This window comes from Mustela erminea, chromosome 13 (assembly GCF_009829155.1).
Source record: "Mustela erminea isolate mMusErm1 chromosome 13, mMusErm1.Pri, whole genome shotgun sequence".
Lineage (NCBI taxonomy): Eukaryota > Metazoa > Chordata > Mammalia > Carnivora > Mustelidae > Mustela > Mustela erminea.
Genome location: NC_045626.1, coordinates 63,418,421 through 63,435,403, shown reverse-complemented (window position 1 = coordinate 63,435,403; position 16,983 = coordinate 63,418,421). Strand labels below are relative to the sequence as shown.

Below are 16,983 nucleotides of genomic sequence, written 5' to 3'. Positions count from 1 at the left end.
TCCTCTCTGGAGCCAGAGTCACGCTCTCATTCTGGCTGCCAGTTCTCTCTCCTGCGCTAGCGTCGCCTACGCTGCTTCCTCCACCAGGACATTCCTCTTCAACTTTGCTTGTTGAACTTCAGAATCTCCAAGTGTCAGATCAGAGGTCACTTCTTCCTGAAGCTTTCCTTGAGTCGTCCTCTGGGTTCCTGCAGCCCCCGTGCTACCCTCTCACAGTACATATGACACTTGTCATCTCCTCCTCCCCTCCCCCAAAGAAGTGAGGCCAGAGGGTAGGGTTGCTGGGCGGGGCTTCTCCTTTCTGTGGGGCCCTGGGCCCCCTCAAAGGGAGAGAGTAGGAGGTCCTGGGCAGCTAGGGCTTGGGACTGAACCCAGGGCTGGGGGGTGGAGGCTGGATCTTGTCCCCAGTGGAAGTGTCCCTTTAATAGCTTGCTGGCCTGGTCCGGGTAGGCTGCTGCCTGTACCTCCTTCAGCAGTGGCTGCAGCTGTTGTGCTGACTCATGTGCTCCAGCAGCCGGCAGGAGCTGGAAGCATGGGCTCCCCAGGGGCCATGGCGGGCTGGGGGCTTCTGGATTACAAAACGGAGAAGTATGTGATAACCAGGAATTGGCGGGTGGGCGCCCTGCAGAGGCTGCTGCAGCTTGGGGTCATGGCCTACGTGGTGGGGTAAGAGAAAGGCTCCTGGGCCACTCTTGACTGGGGGGATAATGACTGGGCCTGCTGGGCCGAGGGTTAACCGTTTGACTCTTCGGGGGCTGAGCTGGTGGTAGCAGAGGGGAGCAGGTTAGGACCGGGGAGGATCTTTTTCTGTCTAGAGACCAGTGGATACAAGGGCAAGCTGTGTGCTTGTGTCCTCCTGTGTGCCCACCTGCTTCCTTTCCTGGGCCTTGTTTCTAGGCCCATATTGATCTCTGGGCCCAAAGCAAGATGGGTCTCCATCTATACCCAGGAGGCCCGTGGTGGGGCAGGAGATAGTCCTTGATGCTTGGGAGAGTTGTAGCACTAAGGTCCCTATAGGGACACCAATTTTAGCTGGGTCAGGGAAGTCTTTAAGGAGGAGTTGGGCCTAGCCAGGACAGGGGGAGGGAGTTGGTTGGTGAAGGAGCGGGTAGTGGGCATCTCTAAGCCCATGAGGGCCTGATAGGGGACACCCATGAAAGGCACTGGCTCTCCAGTCATGGTTGGAGCTTCTTGCCTGTGCAGGGTGTTTGGGTGGGAAATGAGGCTGGAGGGGAGGCAGGGGCCCTAAGTGCTGGACTGGAGGCCCCGAGGGTATGTGAAGAGAAAGGCCGAAAGGGTGGGGCCCGTGCAGCCACTGCTCACCCTGTAACAGGGAAGGGCCACACTGCCTGTCGCTTCTTCCTAAGGTGGGCTCTCCTCGCCAAAAAAGGATACCAGGAGCGAGATCTGGACCCGCAGATTTCCATCATCACCAAACTCAAAGGGGTTTCGGTGACCCAGATCAAGGAGCTGGGTAACCGGCTGTGGGACGTGGCGGACTTTGTGAAGCCACCACAGGTAGGTGCCTTGGTCCTGCTGCCAGGCGGTGACACTTCTGACACCACCCTTGGGGTGAGTGTGTGCATGAGGGGCGTGTGATGCCTGAGCGGGGCGCCCGGCACCTCATAGGGCCAGGCTTGGGAAGGGCCTTACAGAGGAGTGGTACCTGGGTGGGGCTTTCCAGGGTGTGTAAGAGGTTTCCGGGTGGACAAGGAAATAGACCAGGAAGCCAGGCCAGAGTAACTTGCCTTTACAAAGGCTGCCCCTGGAAGACTGGAATATTTAGGAACTCAAGGCTGGAGCTTGAGGGTGGGGCAGGAGAAGCCCCTAGTGGGCAGGGGCTCGGGGTCTGGAGCTTCCTGAATGCTCCCCTCCCCAACCTGGGGCACTGCTGTCAGGTGCCCCTCCTGTCCCTTTCACGTAGCATTTCCAGCTCCTTCTCCAACCCAGATTGTCCAGAGCCTCGGTTTCTACCTTTATCCCGCCAATGCCAAAATTGTAGCCCCAGTGACCACCTCCCACGAGTGCAGCTGCCTCCTGGGTGAACACCCACCATGTCCAAAGAGCAATCATCTCCCTTTGCTGGTGTGGCTTCTTTTCATCCAGTGAGGCCCAGAGCTGGACCTGTGTTTCCCTTCTGTGCATTCTTTCTCCTAGCGGTGTTCACTGCTGCCTGGGTCATACCTGGATGAGGCCATGATCTTCTAGTGGGTCCCCCAGTGCACGCCTCCCAGCAGCCAGCCTGAGCTTTCCTACGATATCAGTCAGAGCCTGCCAGCCCTTGTTTCCACTCTGGGGAGATTTCCTTTCCATGATGGTGGCCACTAAGTCCAGATCTTGACCACTGTCATACCCACTACCTGCTTTCCTTCCTGGGTCACACATAGCACACACACATAGCACTTGGGTGTCAGCTATCTGTCGTTAGCCACCCTTTGCCCAGGTGGAGCTCATCACCTGCTCCCCTGGTCCTTGACCACGTGTGCAATTGAAGGGGGTGACCTACCCCTAACGTGGGCAGGTCCCTTGCCCAGCTCAGCTCTGGATCTTCAGTGCCTAGAAGCAGAAAGATCTTGGACAATTCTGGGTGAGAGAATGAGTATGAACATGAAAATTACACTCGTCTCAAAGTGGCAGCGGTGGGCTCTCAAAATGGCCAGAACCCCCCGCTCCCCCCGCCCCCCACACCCAGCCTCTTATCACTGCTTCAACTGGCCTCCCTGGAGACACTTTCCTGGGGCAGAGTTGATGATGTGTTCGGGCCAGGACACTTTTCCCCAAGCTGAGGTGCCAGTTCCGGTCTCTCCTTTTGGGAGAGGGAAGCAGGGACCAACCCTGACGCTTGCTTTCTAGGGAGAGAACGTGTTCTTCTTGGTGACCAATTTTCTTGTGACGCCAGAACAAGTTCAGGACAGATGCCCAGAGGTAAGGCTGCCCAGGAGCTTCCCAGCAGTTCCCTAGTTCCTCTGCCAGCCCTGGGTCACCAGCCATGTCCCTCCTTCTTCCCACATAACTGAGGGTTCAGTACATGCTACCATCTCTCAGGCACTGAGATAACACCTTTTTCTGAATCATTCCACTTAATCTTCACAAATACCCTGCCTGGTAGGAATCACTGCAGTCCCATTTAAGATGAGAAGACAGGGTCTTAGCAAGGTAGACTCACATGCTCAAGGATGCTCAAGGCTGTCCAGCCTCTGGACCACTGAGCTGTCTTCTGGAGCCTTCCACCATAGCATTCTGTGAGATGTCCAGGCCTTTCCCAACCTGGTCCCACCACTGAGCACTCACCAACTTGTCAGTATAACACCCAGAACTGGGTACAAGGCTCAGGTGCACTCTAATAGCAAGAGGCAAGCTTAGAAGAAGAAGATCACCTTCTCTTTCCTTTTTTTTTGCGGGGTGGGGTAAGATTTGTTTATTTACGTTTAGAGAGAGCATGGACATGTGTGAGTTGGGGTTGGGGCACGCTGATGCAGAGGGAGAGAAAGAATCCTGAAGCAGACTCTGGACTGAGCAAGGAGTCCCACCTGGGGCTCAGTTCTAGGACCCTGAGATCATGAACTGAGCCAAAATCAAGAGCCTGCTGCTTCATCGACTGCTGCTAATCACCGATTACCTCCTCTTTTCCATACACAGTCTCTATTAATGTGTCCCAAGTCAGTTTCCATTTCTGTGGGCAAACACAGCACACTCCTGGTGATGCTGAGGTCAGGGTCACTTATAGCCTCTAGCTATTTTTCACTACAGTTCTGGTCACACCAGAGTCTCTCACTCCCTATTCTTGTCTGTTTCTCATCCGAAATCACAGGTTTTCCACCTGAAATCTCACCTTCTCTCCTTGCCTAAGGATGTCCCACAGTTCCAGTGCCTGTCACAGAGCACACTTGCTCTTCTCTCCAGCAGTGGGTTTTTTTCCCCCAAATTTTTTTATTGGGATAAAATGCATGGAACACAAAATTTACCTTCTTACCCATTTTTTTAGTGTCTGGTTTCTAGCTATGGATTTTTTTCGAGTGGTTGGCACCCAGGACATAGCCCTGGAAGCCCAACTCCATGGTGACCCTTTTAAAAAATCACAATTAACATTTAATTACTTATGGGGCTGGAGAGTGACTGTGGGGTCACCTGTTCCCTGTGTCCTGGTTGTTGGTGGCGCCACAGATGCTGGGGGCATCACACGTCCCAGGCGGGCCCTGTCCGCAAAGGAGGTAAAGTGTGTGCACAAAGGATGTGCAAATGCCCAGGATATCCTTCCTTTTCTAAATGTTCAGAAGACATCTAATTAATATTCAGTGTGTAGGCTGTCCTGAAATTTTGCTGAAGCCATCCTTCTGTGTCCTCTGGAATCCGTGTGATTCCTCTTTGCTTTGTGTCCCAGCTTTGCAGCTTCCCATGAAACTTATGGGGCTGGGAAGAAATTCATCAGATTTGACAACACGGCTTCCTGAGATGGTCCAGCGTTCCTGCCAGCTCCTCTTGGGGGTCCTAGTCATCCGGTCCCTCCCACATGCACTGCTCTCCTTGGAGAGTAGAGCCTCTAGCAGACACCTGCTGAGCCTCAGGGAGGGTTGTATGTGTGGCCATGGTGGGGGGGAGGGCAGGCCCAATGCTGGGGATGCAAAACTCCACCCCTTGTACATGGAGCAGTTCCTACACAGGGAGCCCAGCCAAGGAGGCAGTTCCTGTGATGCGGGCAGAGGTTGTGGCTGGAGACCCAGGAAGGTGTGTCTGCCAGCCCAGGGCCTCAGGAAGCATTTCCTGCAGGACTGGAGATTCAAGTGGGCTCTTGAGCAAGTCTGAGCAGAGGGAGCTGTGTGAGAGGAGGCACCTCTGGGGTCCCCTGCTGTGGAGTGGGGTTGGAGCCTAGATCTGGATTAAGGGGGCAAAGGGGTAGCCCAACATCTCAGGGGCCCTGTGAACTCTGCTGAGGAGCTGAACTTGATCATAGCAGCATGGCGGAGGCAGAGATGGTCTCTGCTGAATGAAGGGAGGCAGATGAGGCAGAGCCCAGGCCCTGTGGTCATCATGGGGTCTAACTGGAGGAGCTGGTGGTCCAGCTGGAGTGGAGAAGAGGGCTGGACTCAGGACACAGGGAGCCCTCCTCTGTTCTCTGCCCACTTATCACAGTCCCAACTCCCCATGGTCCCACTGTCTCATTTGGCTTGGAGTCCCTGAGCCTTTCTTGCCGGCACCACGTTCCTCTGGCTACCTGAGCCCTGTGACCCCAACAGTGGCGTTTATTGTTGGCCTGGCGTGGAATTGTGTCTGTGAGAGTGTGCCTTCCTCTCCAGGGCTCTAGGGCCCCCAGAAAGCTTGCCACATCCCCCTTCCGACTGATCCCTAAAATATGGTGAGTGTGCAGGCACTAATGTCCCTGCTTTACAGAAGAACAAGCAGGGAAGGGACTAGTCTGTGGTCGTTCAGCAAGTGTGTGTGGTCCTACCTACTTCCCTACCCAGACCCTGCCAACCAGGGTCCTGCCCTTTGTTCCCCACACCCAGTGCCTCCACCCTGGCGTGAACTTGCCCTTCCCAGAGTCCCTTCACCTTCCTTGTTCTGTCATCTGAGTTGGACCAGAGGGTCTGGGTCTCTGGCTAGGAGAGAACCATGAGGAAGGAAGGAGGCTTGCTCTGCCTTGGAATATAGCACCTGCATCTCCACCTGGCTGGGTGGGGGGCTGCTCTTTTTATTTGTATCCCCCCCAGCTTTCCTATGTGCCCCCCCCAACTCAGGCATCTCTATGGAGCTAAGGTGGAGAGGGCTGTGTCCCCACAGCCTGCAAGTCTGGGTCACAGAGGGGAGACACACCCTGGGCCCTTGGCAACTCTGCTTTCCCCATCTCAGCACCCCTCCGTCCCGCTGGCTAATTGTTCGGCTGATGAGGACTGTCCTGAAGGGGAGACGGGGATTCACAGCCATGGTAACGTGGGCCCTGTCTTCCAGTGCCTCCTCTGGGTGGGGGCTCCAGGGGCTGGGCTGGGACCCTGGGTGGCTCTTGAGGGCAGGCCTGGTGGTGTCTCTGCATCTCTCTTTTCTGTCAATGGCCCCCTGCCCCTGCCCATACCCCAACCCCGGTCCCCTGACCCCGTGGAAATTTGAGGGCCTGGAGTTTGTCTTGTGTTTTCAAGGCATAAAAACGGGCCAATGTGTGGAATTCAATGGGACCCACAGGACCTGTGAGATCCAGGGCTGGTGCCCCGTGGAGAGCAGCACTGTGCCTGTGTAAGTGTCCTGTTCCCACCCCCCCACCTCCAGGGCAGGGCCCCAGAACTGCAGAGTCTGCCCTGCATGAACTTCCCCTCCACCCACAGGAAGCCCCTACTGGTCCAGGCTGAGAACTTTACCCTATTCATCAAGAACACAGTCACCTTCAGCAAGTTCAACTTCTCCAAGTAAGCGTGGGTGGATCTTGCTGGCCCCAGAGCCTGCTAGTGTCCTACCTAACCTGAATATCCCCCCATTCCCCTTCCCAGGTCCAATGCCTTGGTCACCTGGGATGACACTTACTTCAAGCGCTGCCGCTATGACTCACGCTACAGCCCCTACTGCCCTGTGTTCCGCATTGGGGACCTCGTGGCTGCAGCTGGAGGGGTCTTTGAGGACCTGGCATTGCTGGTGGGTCCATAAGGGGCAGGGCTCCAGAAGGGCTCGGGGAGAGGATCCGGAGCCTCTGTGCTGGTGAAGCAGTGATGTGCCCTGTGCAGGGAGGTGCCGTGGGTGTCCGAATCCACTGGAATTGTGACCTGGATGCTGGGGGTTCCGACTGCCGGCCCCACTACTCCTTCCAGCTTCAGGAGAGGAGCTACAACTTCAGGTGCAGCCCCCACTGCCCTCCTGCTCCTAGGCCAGGTCCCCCCTCATCTGTCCCACTGTGGCAGCCAGGACCCATCACACAGCGGCCCACCCCTCCGGGCACCCTGCTGTGTGTTCAAGGAGGGCCCCAAGGGCAGGAGGGGAGTTCTCAGCCCCAGGTCCCCCAGCACAGGCTCTGGTCCAGCCTTTCTCCTGATCTAGTCCCCCCCTCTGTGACTCTTCACCCCAGCCCCTCCCCCACGCCATCCCACCTCTAACTAGCATCTCCCTCCTCAGCACACAGGGGGGTTTCTTTTTTACATTTGCCTTAGGTCTTATCTAAAAGTTCTCAAAAATCTATAGAAAAGTACAAAGACTAGTACTGTGAACACCCATACCTATCCACCCTTCATCTGGGTCCTCTAGGGTTTTTTTTGGGGGGGGGGGGTTGGGTTTTATTTTTTAATATCTTGCCACATTTGCTTTCTGTCTTCCTCTCTAGAGTGAGCTGGATATATTTAGATAGATTTCAAAGGGAACTATTTGAAAGTGAGTGGCAGACATCTGACACTCTTCCTCTCGACACTGTCCTGAGAATGAAGACCTTCCCTACGTGACTGCTGTCCCATTGTCACACTCAAGAAATTTAACATTGGCAGAATAAATCTAATATTTAAATTTCCCCAACTGTGCCAGTAAAGGTCCTTTATCTTTATTTTTCCAATCCCGGGTGGACTCAGGAACCTTGCGTTGCATTTATTGTTATGTCTTTGAGTCTCCTAAACAGACCTCCCCCATCCTGCCAGAATCCTCCTGCCACTTCCTGTCACCTGGTCATTGTCACAGATCTGCACCCAATAGCCACTGGGCCTGGAGATGATGCTCCTTGACCCCTTCCACGCTTTAGACTCACACAGCCCAGGGCTTGCCTCCCTACCTGCCCTCACCCCCACTACCAGTGCCTGTGTAGGGACCCTTTGGTCCCCTCTGCCCCCTCAGTAGGCAAGGAGCTTCCAAGAGGCGGGTAGGTCCCAATTTGTCTTTCCCCTGTGCTCCCAGCCATGCCACAGGGCTGAGACAGCCCCTTTATAGAGTCAATGGATGAGTAAGAAGGAGGCCCGGGAGGGCCCGGCCAGCCCAGGAGCGGCAGCAGAGCAAACCACCGACTTTCTTTCCTGCCCGCAGGACAGCCATCCACTGGTGGAAGGCCTCAGGTGGGGAGGCCCGGAGTCTGCTCAAGCTCTATGGGATCCGCTTTGACATCCTCGTCACCGGGCAGGTGGGAGGTGTTGGGTGAAGGCAATGGGGGGTGGGGGGGTGGGGGAGATAGTCATAGCCCCAGAGTCTCAGTCCAGGTCTGTCTCAGGCAGGGAAGTTCGGGCTCATCCCCACGACAATCACTCTGGGCACTGGAGCAGCTTGGCTGGGCGTGGTGAGTCTGGCCAATGTGGGCTCCCTCTGGCTACAGTGACTGTGAGCCCAGGCCTGCCGGGTGCACACCGAGCACCCCAACCTCCACTGTGCATGTTGTTGTTTCTGGGGTGAGGGCTGGGGAGGCAGCCAAAGGGCAGGCTGAGGGCCAAGACACAGGTCTGCCCTGCCTCTCCCAGATCACCTTCTTCTGTGACCTGCTGCTGCTGTACGTGGATGGAGAAGCCCATTTCTACTGGAGTACCAAGTATGAGGAGGTGAGCTGTGAGCCTGTCCGGAGCCGGGGCTCTATATCGCTTTGCACAGTATTGACCAGAGCCCTGTTCTAATGTTCTCATCTGCAGGCAAAGGCCCCGAAGGTCAGCCGCAGCCCTGAGCAGACAGAGCCAGCTTCTACACCTCCGCACGTGGCTGCCCAGCTGTCTTAGAGGGGACCCAGTCTGGGAACCAGACACCAACACCAGAGTGGCCATGCCCAGGCTCCCCACCCCCCTGGCCCATTTCTGTGGCTGTTTGTTGCTCTTTGCAGGGTAGGGGCCCCATGTTGGGGACCTGCTGGATAAAGTCCCAGCAGGAGCAGGGTGGGGGTTGGGGAGAATTCCACCCTTCCACTCCCAGACAGACTGACCATTCCCTGACTCCAGCTTCCACAGGGAGCTGCCTGGGTCAGGGGGCACAGAAGCCAGCTTTGTATATAGACTCGCAGCAGAACAGGTGCTGCAGGGAAGGGGAGGCCCTGGGGCACCCACGTGGCAGGGCAGTGGGCCAGTGGGCATCCTGCTCTGTCTAGGTCTAGAGAATTCTCTCCCAGTCTCTGTCAGTGTTCCCAGTTCCCTACTTAGCAGCTGTCAGCACTGGCCCTCCCACTGGCTGCGGCCGACTCCAGCCCTCCTCCCTCTGCCAGCAACCCACCCTTATTGTAGGTAGAGTTCCCCCATCTCAGCTACCCTGCACTGGGATCTGTGTAAGCCAGCTCTGAAGCAAGGTAGAAGGAAGCCTGGCAAGAGGAGTTATCTCCACTGCTCTGGTGTTGGGTCCCCTAGGACAGGTTCCTCCCCAACTCTGGGCCTTGAGCATAGAATAAAGAGTGGGTCAGCAAATAATCCAACCCCTTGAGAACTCCAGGCAAGGGCAAGACACCCTTTGGTCTCACACCTGCCCAGTTTGTGAGCATCAGCCCATCTCTGGTGGTAGCCCTTGGGCTTTGGGGTTTGGGATAGGGAGGAGAGGGTAGAGGAGCTGAGATGGTGGTCATTGGGTCCTTTGGAATCTTCTATAAGCTTCCTTATTACCCCCCCCCCAGTCCAACTCCTAGAACCCACACCCTGGAGCCATGGGGTAGGAAAGCTGTACTCTGGAATTTATTGCTGTCCAAGGTCATATCTAAGAACCTGTCCGGGCATCTGCTTGTCCCAGCCTGAGGCAACTGCATGCAGGAGACCTTGATCATAACCCCAGGCAGAACCCAGTGGCTAGAAGGAATGTCCCTAACAAAGGACACAAAGGCCCCCAGCAGTCTGCCTTGGTATCTTTCTGGGGTCTGAGTCTCTCCTGCTGGAGAATGTCCCCTGTCCCGGAGTCCCCTGTCCCACAGTCAGAAAGGGAGGAAGAAGGGCTGCAGGAGCCAAACTCCCTGTGTTCCGAGGGCAGAGGCAGGAATTTGGGAGTACGAGGGGCTCCAGGTGTGCTGGTTGCTTGGTGGCAGAACAACGAAGACCAGCTGGGGAGGGCTGGGACTCGGGCTCAGGCTGGGTTAGCATCTGGAATCATTTGGCTTCTGGAGTCTCAGCAAAGCCTCGGGGTCTCTGCTGCTTCTCAATCCAGAGAGCAGTATCCATGGGGAGGCAGGTTGAGGAGAGCCAAGGGGAAAAAACATGGTTCTGAGGCCTGGTTATTGGAGTGGGGTCCCATGTACCTGGTTGTCCTCAGGGGCCAAAAGAAAGCCGTCATAGCTGCAGAAAAAGTCAAGGAGTAAAGCCTGCTAAAGCCAGCAGCTTCCTGTGTTGTCCTTCTAGGCAGGATTGGGGACTTGGAAGCAACTCTGATAGACCTAGTTTGGCTTTAGGGAGATCACAGGGGGAAGGGGCATGGTGGGCCTGGGGACCCCCCAAGGACTGGGGCCTCACAGCCACCAGCTGGGCTGGAGGTCCCTGGAGGCATGTATCCCATACATGGTGTACCATCCTGAGCCTTTATCGCAAAGCCCTTGAGGGACAGGGGAGAGAGGGAGGAGTGCCAGCTATGACAGACAGCTGTGGCTAGGGCCTGAGGCTGGAAGCAGCTGTTGCCTCCGTCTGCCTGTGGGTGCACACCGCCAAGGTAGCTCTGCAGGCCACGTAGGTACACACCTCAGAGGAGCCCTGGGCAGGCCTCGGGGACATGCTATGCTTTCTGGGAGCCTTGGGAACCCAGGAGGACCCTGGAACTCCCCTGCCCTTCCTCGACAACCTTTCTGGGGCCCAGACTTTGCTCTCTAATCTGCCTCCCCCAACCAAGGGACATACGGGGAGAGCCTGGGGTGGGGGGAGCCTGAATTTGCCCTTTTCATGGACTCTTCCTCTCTTGGTGTGTGTAGGGGTATATAGAGCTCCCCTCTGAGCTGGGCTGAGGGCACTAGCCCTCCCCTAGGACCCAGGCCAGGTGGTGTGTCTGATTCAGGGTAGTCCCAGAGCTGGTGCCTCCCTCTTGCCAAACCTCGGCATCTTTGCTATGAATTGGAGACAAAAACCTGGTTCTTGGGCGGGGGGGCAGGAAAGCACTCAGCGCCACAAGGAATGAAACAGTGGACACAGGGCACCTGAGTGGCTCAGTGGGTTAAAGCCTCTGCCTTCAGCTTAGGTCATGATCTCAGGCTCCTGGGATCGAGCCCCGCATGGGGCTCTCTGCTCAGCAGGGAGCCTGCTTCCCTTCCTCTCTCTCTCCTTGCCTCTCTTGTGATCTCTGTCAAGTAAATAAATAAAATCTTAAAAAAAAAAAAAAAAAAGAAAAGAAACAGTGGACACAGCAGCAGGGCATGTGGCTGGCCAGTAGGTTATTATTGTGGCTATCTGGGGCTGCGGGCCACCCCTCCCACAACCCCCCGCCACCCTCATCCACCCCACCTGCTCAGATAGCTAGACTTGCTCATGAACAGGAAGGCGCTCGACAAAATATTCACCCCACCAGCACTGGCCATGGCCCACTCCCCCAAACCCCAAACTAGGCACTTGGGCTAAGGTCCCAAGGTCTCGAGGACCCCCTCAGCATGGACAGGCCTGCAAACCCGAGCTGGGTCTGAGACGAGGGACTCCCTGCCCCTCTGGGATCCTGAGGACATGGTGGAGGGGCAGAGCAAGCAAGGATAGGCCTCTCGCTTGATTCATGGACTGGTGGGCTGCTCCGTGGGGCTGGGCTCCTGGGCAGGCACCTGGCTGGAGGGCTGCACTGGCTGTACCACCTCCTCTAGGCTGGTGCTGGGGAACACCACGTAGCGTGTGGCAATCAGCTCTGGTGGCTCCCGCTGGTTCTCTTTGCTGTGCCAGATGCCATAGCCAAAATACACGGTGAGTCCTGCAGGAGTTGTGGGAGACTGAGGGGCAGGTCCCAGCCCTGCTTGTCCTCCTCACTTGCCTTCTCCCGGCAGCTCGCCCGCAGCCCCCATCCTGGCCCCCCACTCACCGATCAGCAGCCAGATGGAGAAGCGCAGCCAAGTCAAGTAGCTTAGCTTTAGCATGAGGCTTACGTTGAGGAGGATGCTCAGGGCTGGAGTCAAGGGCACCATGGGGATCTGAGGAGGCAAGAGTGGGGCTGGGCTGGGCTGTAGGGAAGGTCTGCTGGCTCAGGGCCTGATTTCTCAGGAGTCCACAGAGCCTTTCTCCATCTCTGGACATCTGGGAAATAAGAGCCCCCCTTGTCATGCAGAAAGAGAGAGGGATGGGTGGATGGCCGCCCCAACCCCTGTGAACCCTGGTTCATCCTGGCATAGCAGAGGGGAGGAAGGGGCAAAAAGAGCTAGCTGGGCTGAGAGCCAGTGGCTGTTGGCTGGGGGAGGTACCTGGAAGGTGTCTTGGAGACGCTGTTGCTGGTGGGCCCCCAGGACGAGGAGGCTGAGCAGAAATGCGACAGAGCTGAGCAGGAGCAGCAGGATGTAGCCCCAGTATGGGAGGTGCAGGGCTGAGTCCCCGAAGACCAGGACACAGGCCAGGGTGATGGCTGAGGCCACCAGGATGCCGAGTGCCCAAGCCACAGCAGCTCCACGGCTGAACCTGCCTAGGAAGCCCAGGTAGGGCCTCAGGGCTGGCCTCAGCTGCCCGGGCTCAGGGGCTGAGGCCTGCTCAGTGCCCACCAGCTGTATGTGGTCTGAGAAAGAGTGGTACTCTTTGACCCTGGAGCCAGGGCTGGCTGGGCCTGGGGAACTGGCTGGAGGGGCCTTCTGGAAGCGTAGCATCAGAATGCTGGTGGCCACGAAAGAGTAGGCCAGCAGCGTGCCAATGGACAGGAACTGGACCAATGCCTCGAGGTCCAGCAGCAGCGCCAGTAAACTCATGAGGCCCCCAAATACAATGATGCCTGCCAAGGGCACCTGCGTCCGGGGGTGTACTCGGGCAAACACCTGGAAGAAGAGCCCGTCGACAGCCATGGCATAGACGATGCGTGGCAGGGAGAAGAGGCTGCTGAGCAGGACAGTGTTCATGGCTGTGGCAGAGAGTGGGTGAACTGGTCAGCATAGTGGACAGGCCCACCAGGGGCCCCCGCTGGGAGCCAGGACAGGCATAACCCCTTGGGAACATGGGCATGGGTCTCTGGGATCTCAAAGTGAGCCTGAGTGTATGTGGGGTGTTGGATTATTACCCTCTGCATCCCTCCAACCCCTGCCACCAGGAATGGGACACCCTAGTTTAGACGACAGGCCCATCAGAGAATTTGATGAGCCTTGAGCCCTTTTCCCAGCAAAGGACCTAGAAGCACAGGCTCAGAAGTGCTATTTTAGGTATCACTGGGGGGAAGGAACAGTGAGGAGGGCCCTTCCAACAAGCCTGGAGAGTCTAATGGTTAGCACCTTCTTGGACCTATTATGCAACTGGTAACAGACTCAGATGGAGAAGTGCTCCCCAGGATGCTTAGGGTGGGGGCCCCACTGCCCCGTTCACTCCCACTGTGCTGGAAAGGCCCCTTACCGCAGATGGAGCCAGCTGCCACGATGAAGCCAGCCCAGCTATAGCCCCGCCGGTAGAAGGCATCCGCTAGGGCGGAGTCAGGGTTCAGGCTGTGCCATGGCACCATGAGGGTGAGCACAGTGGAGACGAGGATGTAGGCGCCGGCGACCAGGCTGAGCGAGATGGAGATGGCTATCGGCACGGCTTGCTTCGGGTTCCTGGCCTCCTCGCTGGAGGCGGCAATGACATCAAAGCCCACGAAGGCGTAGAAGCAGGTGGCGGTGCCAGCCATGATGCCGGAGAAGCCAAAAGGCGCGAAGCCCCCCTCCTCGGCACTCCAGTTGTGCGGGCGGGCCAGGATGAAACCCAGGATGATGATAAAGATGATGAGGACCAGGCTGACCACAGAGAAGGCATGGTTGAGCCAGGAGGAAACTCGGGCTCCGCAGGAGATGAAAGTAGAGGCCAAAAGGATGATGCCAGCAGCCAGGAAGTCTGGGTAGTGGGCCAGCAGGGGCACCTGCCAGGTTCCAATGTGGGCCTGGGTGAAGTTGTGGATGCGGTGGTTGAACATAGAGTCCAAGTAGCCACTCCAGGCACGGGCCACGGCTGCACCACCAATGAGGTACTCCAGGAGCACATTCCAGCCGATGAGGAAGGCCCACAGCTCACCCATGGACACGTAGGTGAACAGGTAGGCAGAGCCTGTGCGGGGCAACCGGGCCCCAAACTCCGCATAGCACAGCGCAGACAGCAGGGAAGCCACAGCGGCCACTGCAAAGGACAAGAGCACCGCAGGGCCGGCCATCTCCTTTGCCACAGTGCCCGTGAGTACATAGAGGCCCGAGCCCACCATGCCACCCACGCCCAGCAGGGTCAGGTCCAGCGTGGACAGACAGCGCCGCAGGGATGTCTCCATGGTTGACTCCTCCAGTGGCTTCAGCCGGTTCAGTTTCTGGCAGAGGCGCGCCAGGCTGGCAGCGCTGGGCAGCCCCCTGACCATGATGGGCAGCTGAGAGGAGCACCAGGCCAGCTGCCTGCACCTACCAGGGCCAGAGGGGAATGACAGGTTGCCTAACTAGGTACAAACCAGGCTTCAGCCTGCTCGGTTCATCCCCCTGGGGACCCAAGAGCCTGCATAGCTAGTTTGCCTGGGGGCTGGGATCAGTCAGGAGTGGACAGAAGGTCACACAGGGAAGAATGGAGATCCTGTTGGCTTCTGGGCAGGTGAGGGAACCTTGTGCTGCTGGACCTGGGTGCTTTAGTGGGGTGGGGGGATTCTGAGGGTGAAAAGGGTGTAGCTCTAGGAAGTGCAGTTGGGAAAGGCTCCTTGGTCTGGTATCAGAGAGCAGGGAGGAAACCCCAGGCTTCCTAGGAGCTGGGCAGGGCCACCAGGACCCGGAACAGGAGGTGGCCTCCTGGGCTCAGACAGTGGCACTCACCACCGCGCGCGCGCGCGCGTACACACACGCACACACACACCCCACCACCACCACCACCACCCCGAGGGACTTGATTATCTGCATACCCAGCGGCCAGGAGGCGGGGCGCTCTTGGCCGAGCACCCCGAAGCCAAAGCTCCATTCCCTGCCCCCGCCCCAACGGGCCACCGCGAGGGACTTGGTTATCTGCGTATGGAGCGGCCAGGAGGCGGGGCGCTCTTGGCCGAACACCCCGAAGCCAAAGCTCCATTCCCTGCTCCCGCCCCAAGAGGCCACCGCCGCCCGCTGCCACCGCCACTGCCTGCGGAGCCAGTTCCACCCGGGAATCCGAGCCTTTGCCTCCTCTCAGGCTCGAGCACGTCCCTGCAGAAGTCGCTGAGACTCACCTGCTGTCACTGCTGCCGCTGCTCTGCACGCTGTGCCTGCCTTGCCTGGCTGACGCCGTCCGCTAGCAGAGCCCGCCCCCACCCCTCCTGCGCCAGATCCAGCACGAGGCCCCACCCACCCCGCCGTTTGCTTAAGCACCCACATAGCCCACCTTACCCATACCTCACGTGATGGAGACCCTAAGTCACCAGATCTACGGAAGTCCTGTTACTGTGTCTGGTTCACAGATGGGGAAGCCCAGGCCACCAGGTAAGTGGCTAATTCAGATCCCCCCCCCCCCCCGGGGTGGCCCTGGGAGGCAGGCATATGGACCCAGTCTGGAGGGATCTGGAACCCTTCCCTTTGCCACTGCTGCAGTAACCCTCCTTGAGTCTTCACCTCTGCACAGGTACTCCGTTCAGCTGGTCACTATTCAAGTTCCCTTCCCCCAACACTGGGGCGTTTTGGCTGGGGGGAGTCAGGCAAACCTCTGGTAAGATGAAGTATGGGTCTGGCTGAGTAACCCCAGGCAATCCCTGACCCGTCCTATACAATGGGATGGCAGTAAGCCACTCTGATACATTGGCGAGGGAGTGCAAAATTTTGGGGAGTGTTCTCTGTGTTGGAAGAACTCATGCCGGATTCTCTGAGCCTTGTCCTAAAAGGTAACAATCTATAGCCTTCCAGTTCAGGGCACTCCCAGGGCCCTGCAGATGCCAGTGACAACCCCTCCTGGCCTAGAAGCACCTGTCAGGCTTGGAGAACCCTGGGGGACCCCAACAGCAGCTTCCCACTTGTGGGTATCAGTGAGCGGTCATATGCTGAGCACTACTCCATGCTACTTCCCACACCACAGGTGGTCCCCATGTCCCATCATGGAGTTGCAAGTTCCCCTCAGGCTTTCTTATTCCTGGGGCTGAGGGGTCTTTGTCCTGCTTTTTTCGCTTTTTGAAAATGAAAAATTTGGTGTGACATGGTGTTAACTTGTCAGCAAAATCATGGTAGTCCATGCAAGTAAAGCAAAACCAAAATGGATTTTAGGGGTACCTGCAGCCACTCTGGATCAATGAGCTGGTGACAGGGTGGGGGACTCCCAGCAAGATGGCGCCACTTGGAACACTCTGCCTTGGCCAACCCCCTTGATCCCTTCTGATATTCTGTTGATGTCGTCTTAAGGAACCTCAGATGGGCTCCCACTTCCTACAGGGATGACATCTCCCTTACCTTGCCCCCCTTGGTCTAAACATAACTGAGCAGAAATGCCTCCACAAAAGTCTAAAAAATATGCATTTCTTTTTAAAAATTTATTTATTTATTTATTCGACAGAGAGAGATCACAAGTAGGCAGAAAGGGAGGCAGAGAGAGATGGGGAAGCAGGCTCCCTGCTGTGCAAAGAACCTGACTGTGGGGCTCTATCCAGGACCTGAGATCATGACCTGAGCTGAAGGCAGAGGCTTAACCCACTGAGTCACCCAGACACCCTAGAAAAGTGCATTTCAACCCAGGAGACTGGGGCAGGTTTGTAACAAAATCTCTCCCCCAGGCTTCATCAACAACCACCTGAGAACTGGCACACAGTGTTTCAGAGAACTGACTTTTTAACCATCCAGAGAAGGCTCTCCACGTATATAAGTACATATTTGAGGGCAAACATAGTTGATACGTGAACTGTAACCTTTGGGGATGTGACAAGGCCAAGTTCTGGGACCCCGCTGAGCAAGGCAGTTACAAAGAGCAACCTGATGAAGATGCAGTGTGATGCTAAAGCACCAAAAAGAGAAAAAAAAGGAAGAGGAGGAGGAGGGAGAGGGGG

The 16,983-nt window shown here is 56.9% G+C and overlaps 2 protein-coding genes across 5 annotated transcripts; one reads left to right on the top strand and one right to left on the bottom strand.

Annotated features, from left to right (window-relative positions):
* Positions 1 to 298: 298 nt before the first annotated feature.
* P2RX6 (purinergic receptor P2X 6) lies at positions 299 to 11,087 on the top strand. 4 transcript variants are annotated; one of them, XM_032311024.1, is made up of 12 exons: positions 299 to 588; positions 1,368 to 1,518; positions 2,854 to 2,925; positions 5,848 to 5,923; positions 6,132 to 6,225; positions 6,315 to 6,395; positions 6,477 to 6,618; positions 6,708 to 6,817; positions 7,981 to 8,074; positions 8,162 to 8,227; positions 8,406 to 8,483; positions 8,571 to 11,087. In XM_032311024.1, exons 1-12 carry the CDS (start codon positions 533 to 535, stop codon positions 8,652 to 8,654), a joined length of 1,104 nt encoding a protein of 367 aa, XP_032166915.1. In that variant the 5' UTR covers positions 299 to 532; the 3' UTR covers positions 8,655 to 11,087. The 4 variants fall into 4 exon arrangements, with proteins under 4 accessions (XP_032166915.1, XP_032166914.1, XP_032166913.1 ...); XM_032311023.1 differs by having other exon boundaries at positions 299 to 666; XM_032311022.1 differs by lacking the exon at positions 2,854 to 2,925 and having other exon boundaries at positions 445 to 666.
* Positions 11,088 to 11,240: 153 nt separating this feature from the next.
* Positions 11,241 to 15,224, bottom strand: SLC7A4 (solute carrier family 7 member 4). The gene is made up of 5 exons (XM_032311066.1): positions 15,190 to 15,224; positions 13,383 to 14,404; positions 12,260 to 12,900; positions 11,884 to 11,992; positions 11,241 to 11,775 (listed from the first exon to the last, which is right to left on the bottom strand). The coding sequence occupies exons 2-5, from the start codon at positions 14,362 to 14,364 to the stop codon at positions 11,585 to 11,587; spliced, it is 1,923 nt and encodes a 640-aa protein (XP_032166957.1). The 5' UTR covers positions 14,365 to 14,404; positions 15,190 to 15,224; the 3' UTR covers positions 11,241 to 11,584.
* Between the last annotated feature and the right edge of the window lie 1,759 nt (positions 15,225 to 16,983).

What these genes read in the sequence shown, in the direction of transcription:
- P2RX6 (XM_032311023.1), top strand. Translation starts at nt 533, where the DNA reads ATGGGCTCCCCAGGGGCCATGGCGGGCTGGGGGCTTCTGGATTACAAA. An exon ending in ACTTTGTGAAGCCACCACAG is followed by an intron (nt 1,519 to 2,853) that starts GTAGGTGCCTTG and finishes CTTGCTTTCTAG; the next exon opens with GGAGAGAACGTGTTCTTCTT. An exon ending in GAGCAGCTTGGCTGGGCGTG is followed by an intron (nt 8,228 to 8,405) that starts GTGAGTCTGGCC and finishes TGCCTCTCCCAG; the next exon opens with ATCACCTTCTTCTGTGACCT.
- SLC7A4 (XM_032311066.1), bottom strand. Translation starts at nt 14,364, where the DNA reads ATGGTCAGGGGGCTGCCCAGCGCTGCCAGCCTGGCGCGCCTCTGCCAG. An exon ending in GTCTCCAAGACACCTTCCAG is followed by an intron (nt 11,993 to 12,259) that starts GTACCTCCCCCA and finishes TTGCCTCCTCAG; the next exon opens with ATCCCCATGGTGCCCTTGAC. An exon ending in CTCCATCTGGCTGCTGATCG is followed by an intron (nt 11,776 to 11,883) that starts GTGAGTGGGGGG and finishes CAACTCCTGCAG; the next exon opens with GACTCACCGTGTATTTTGGC.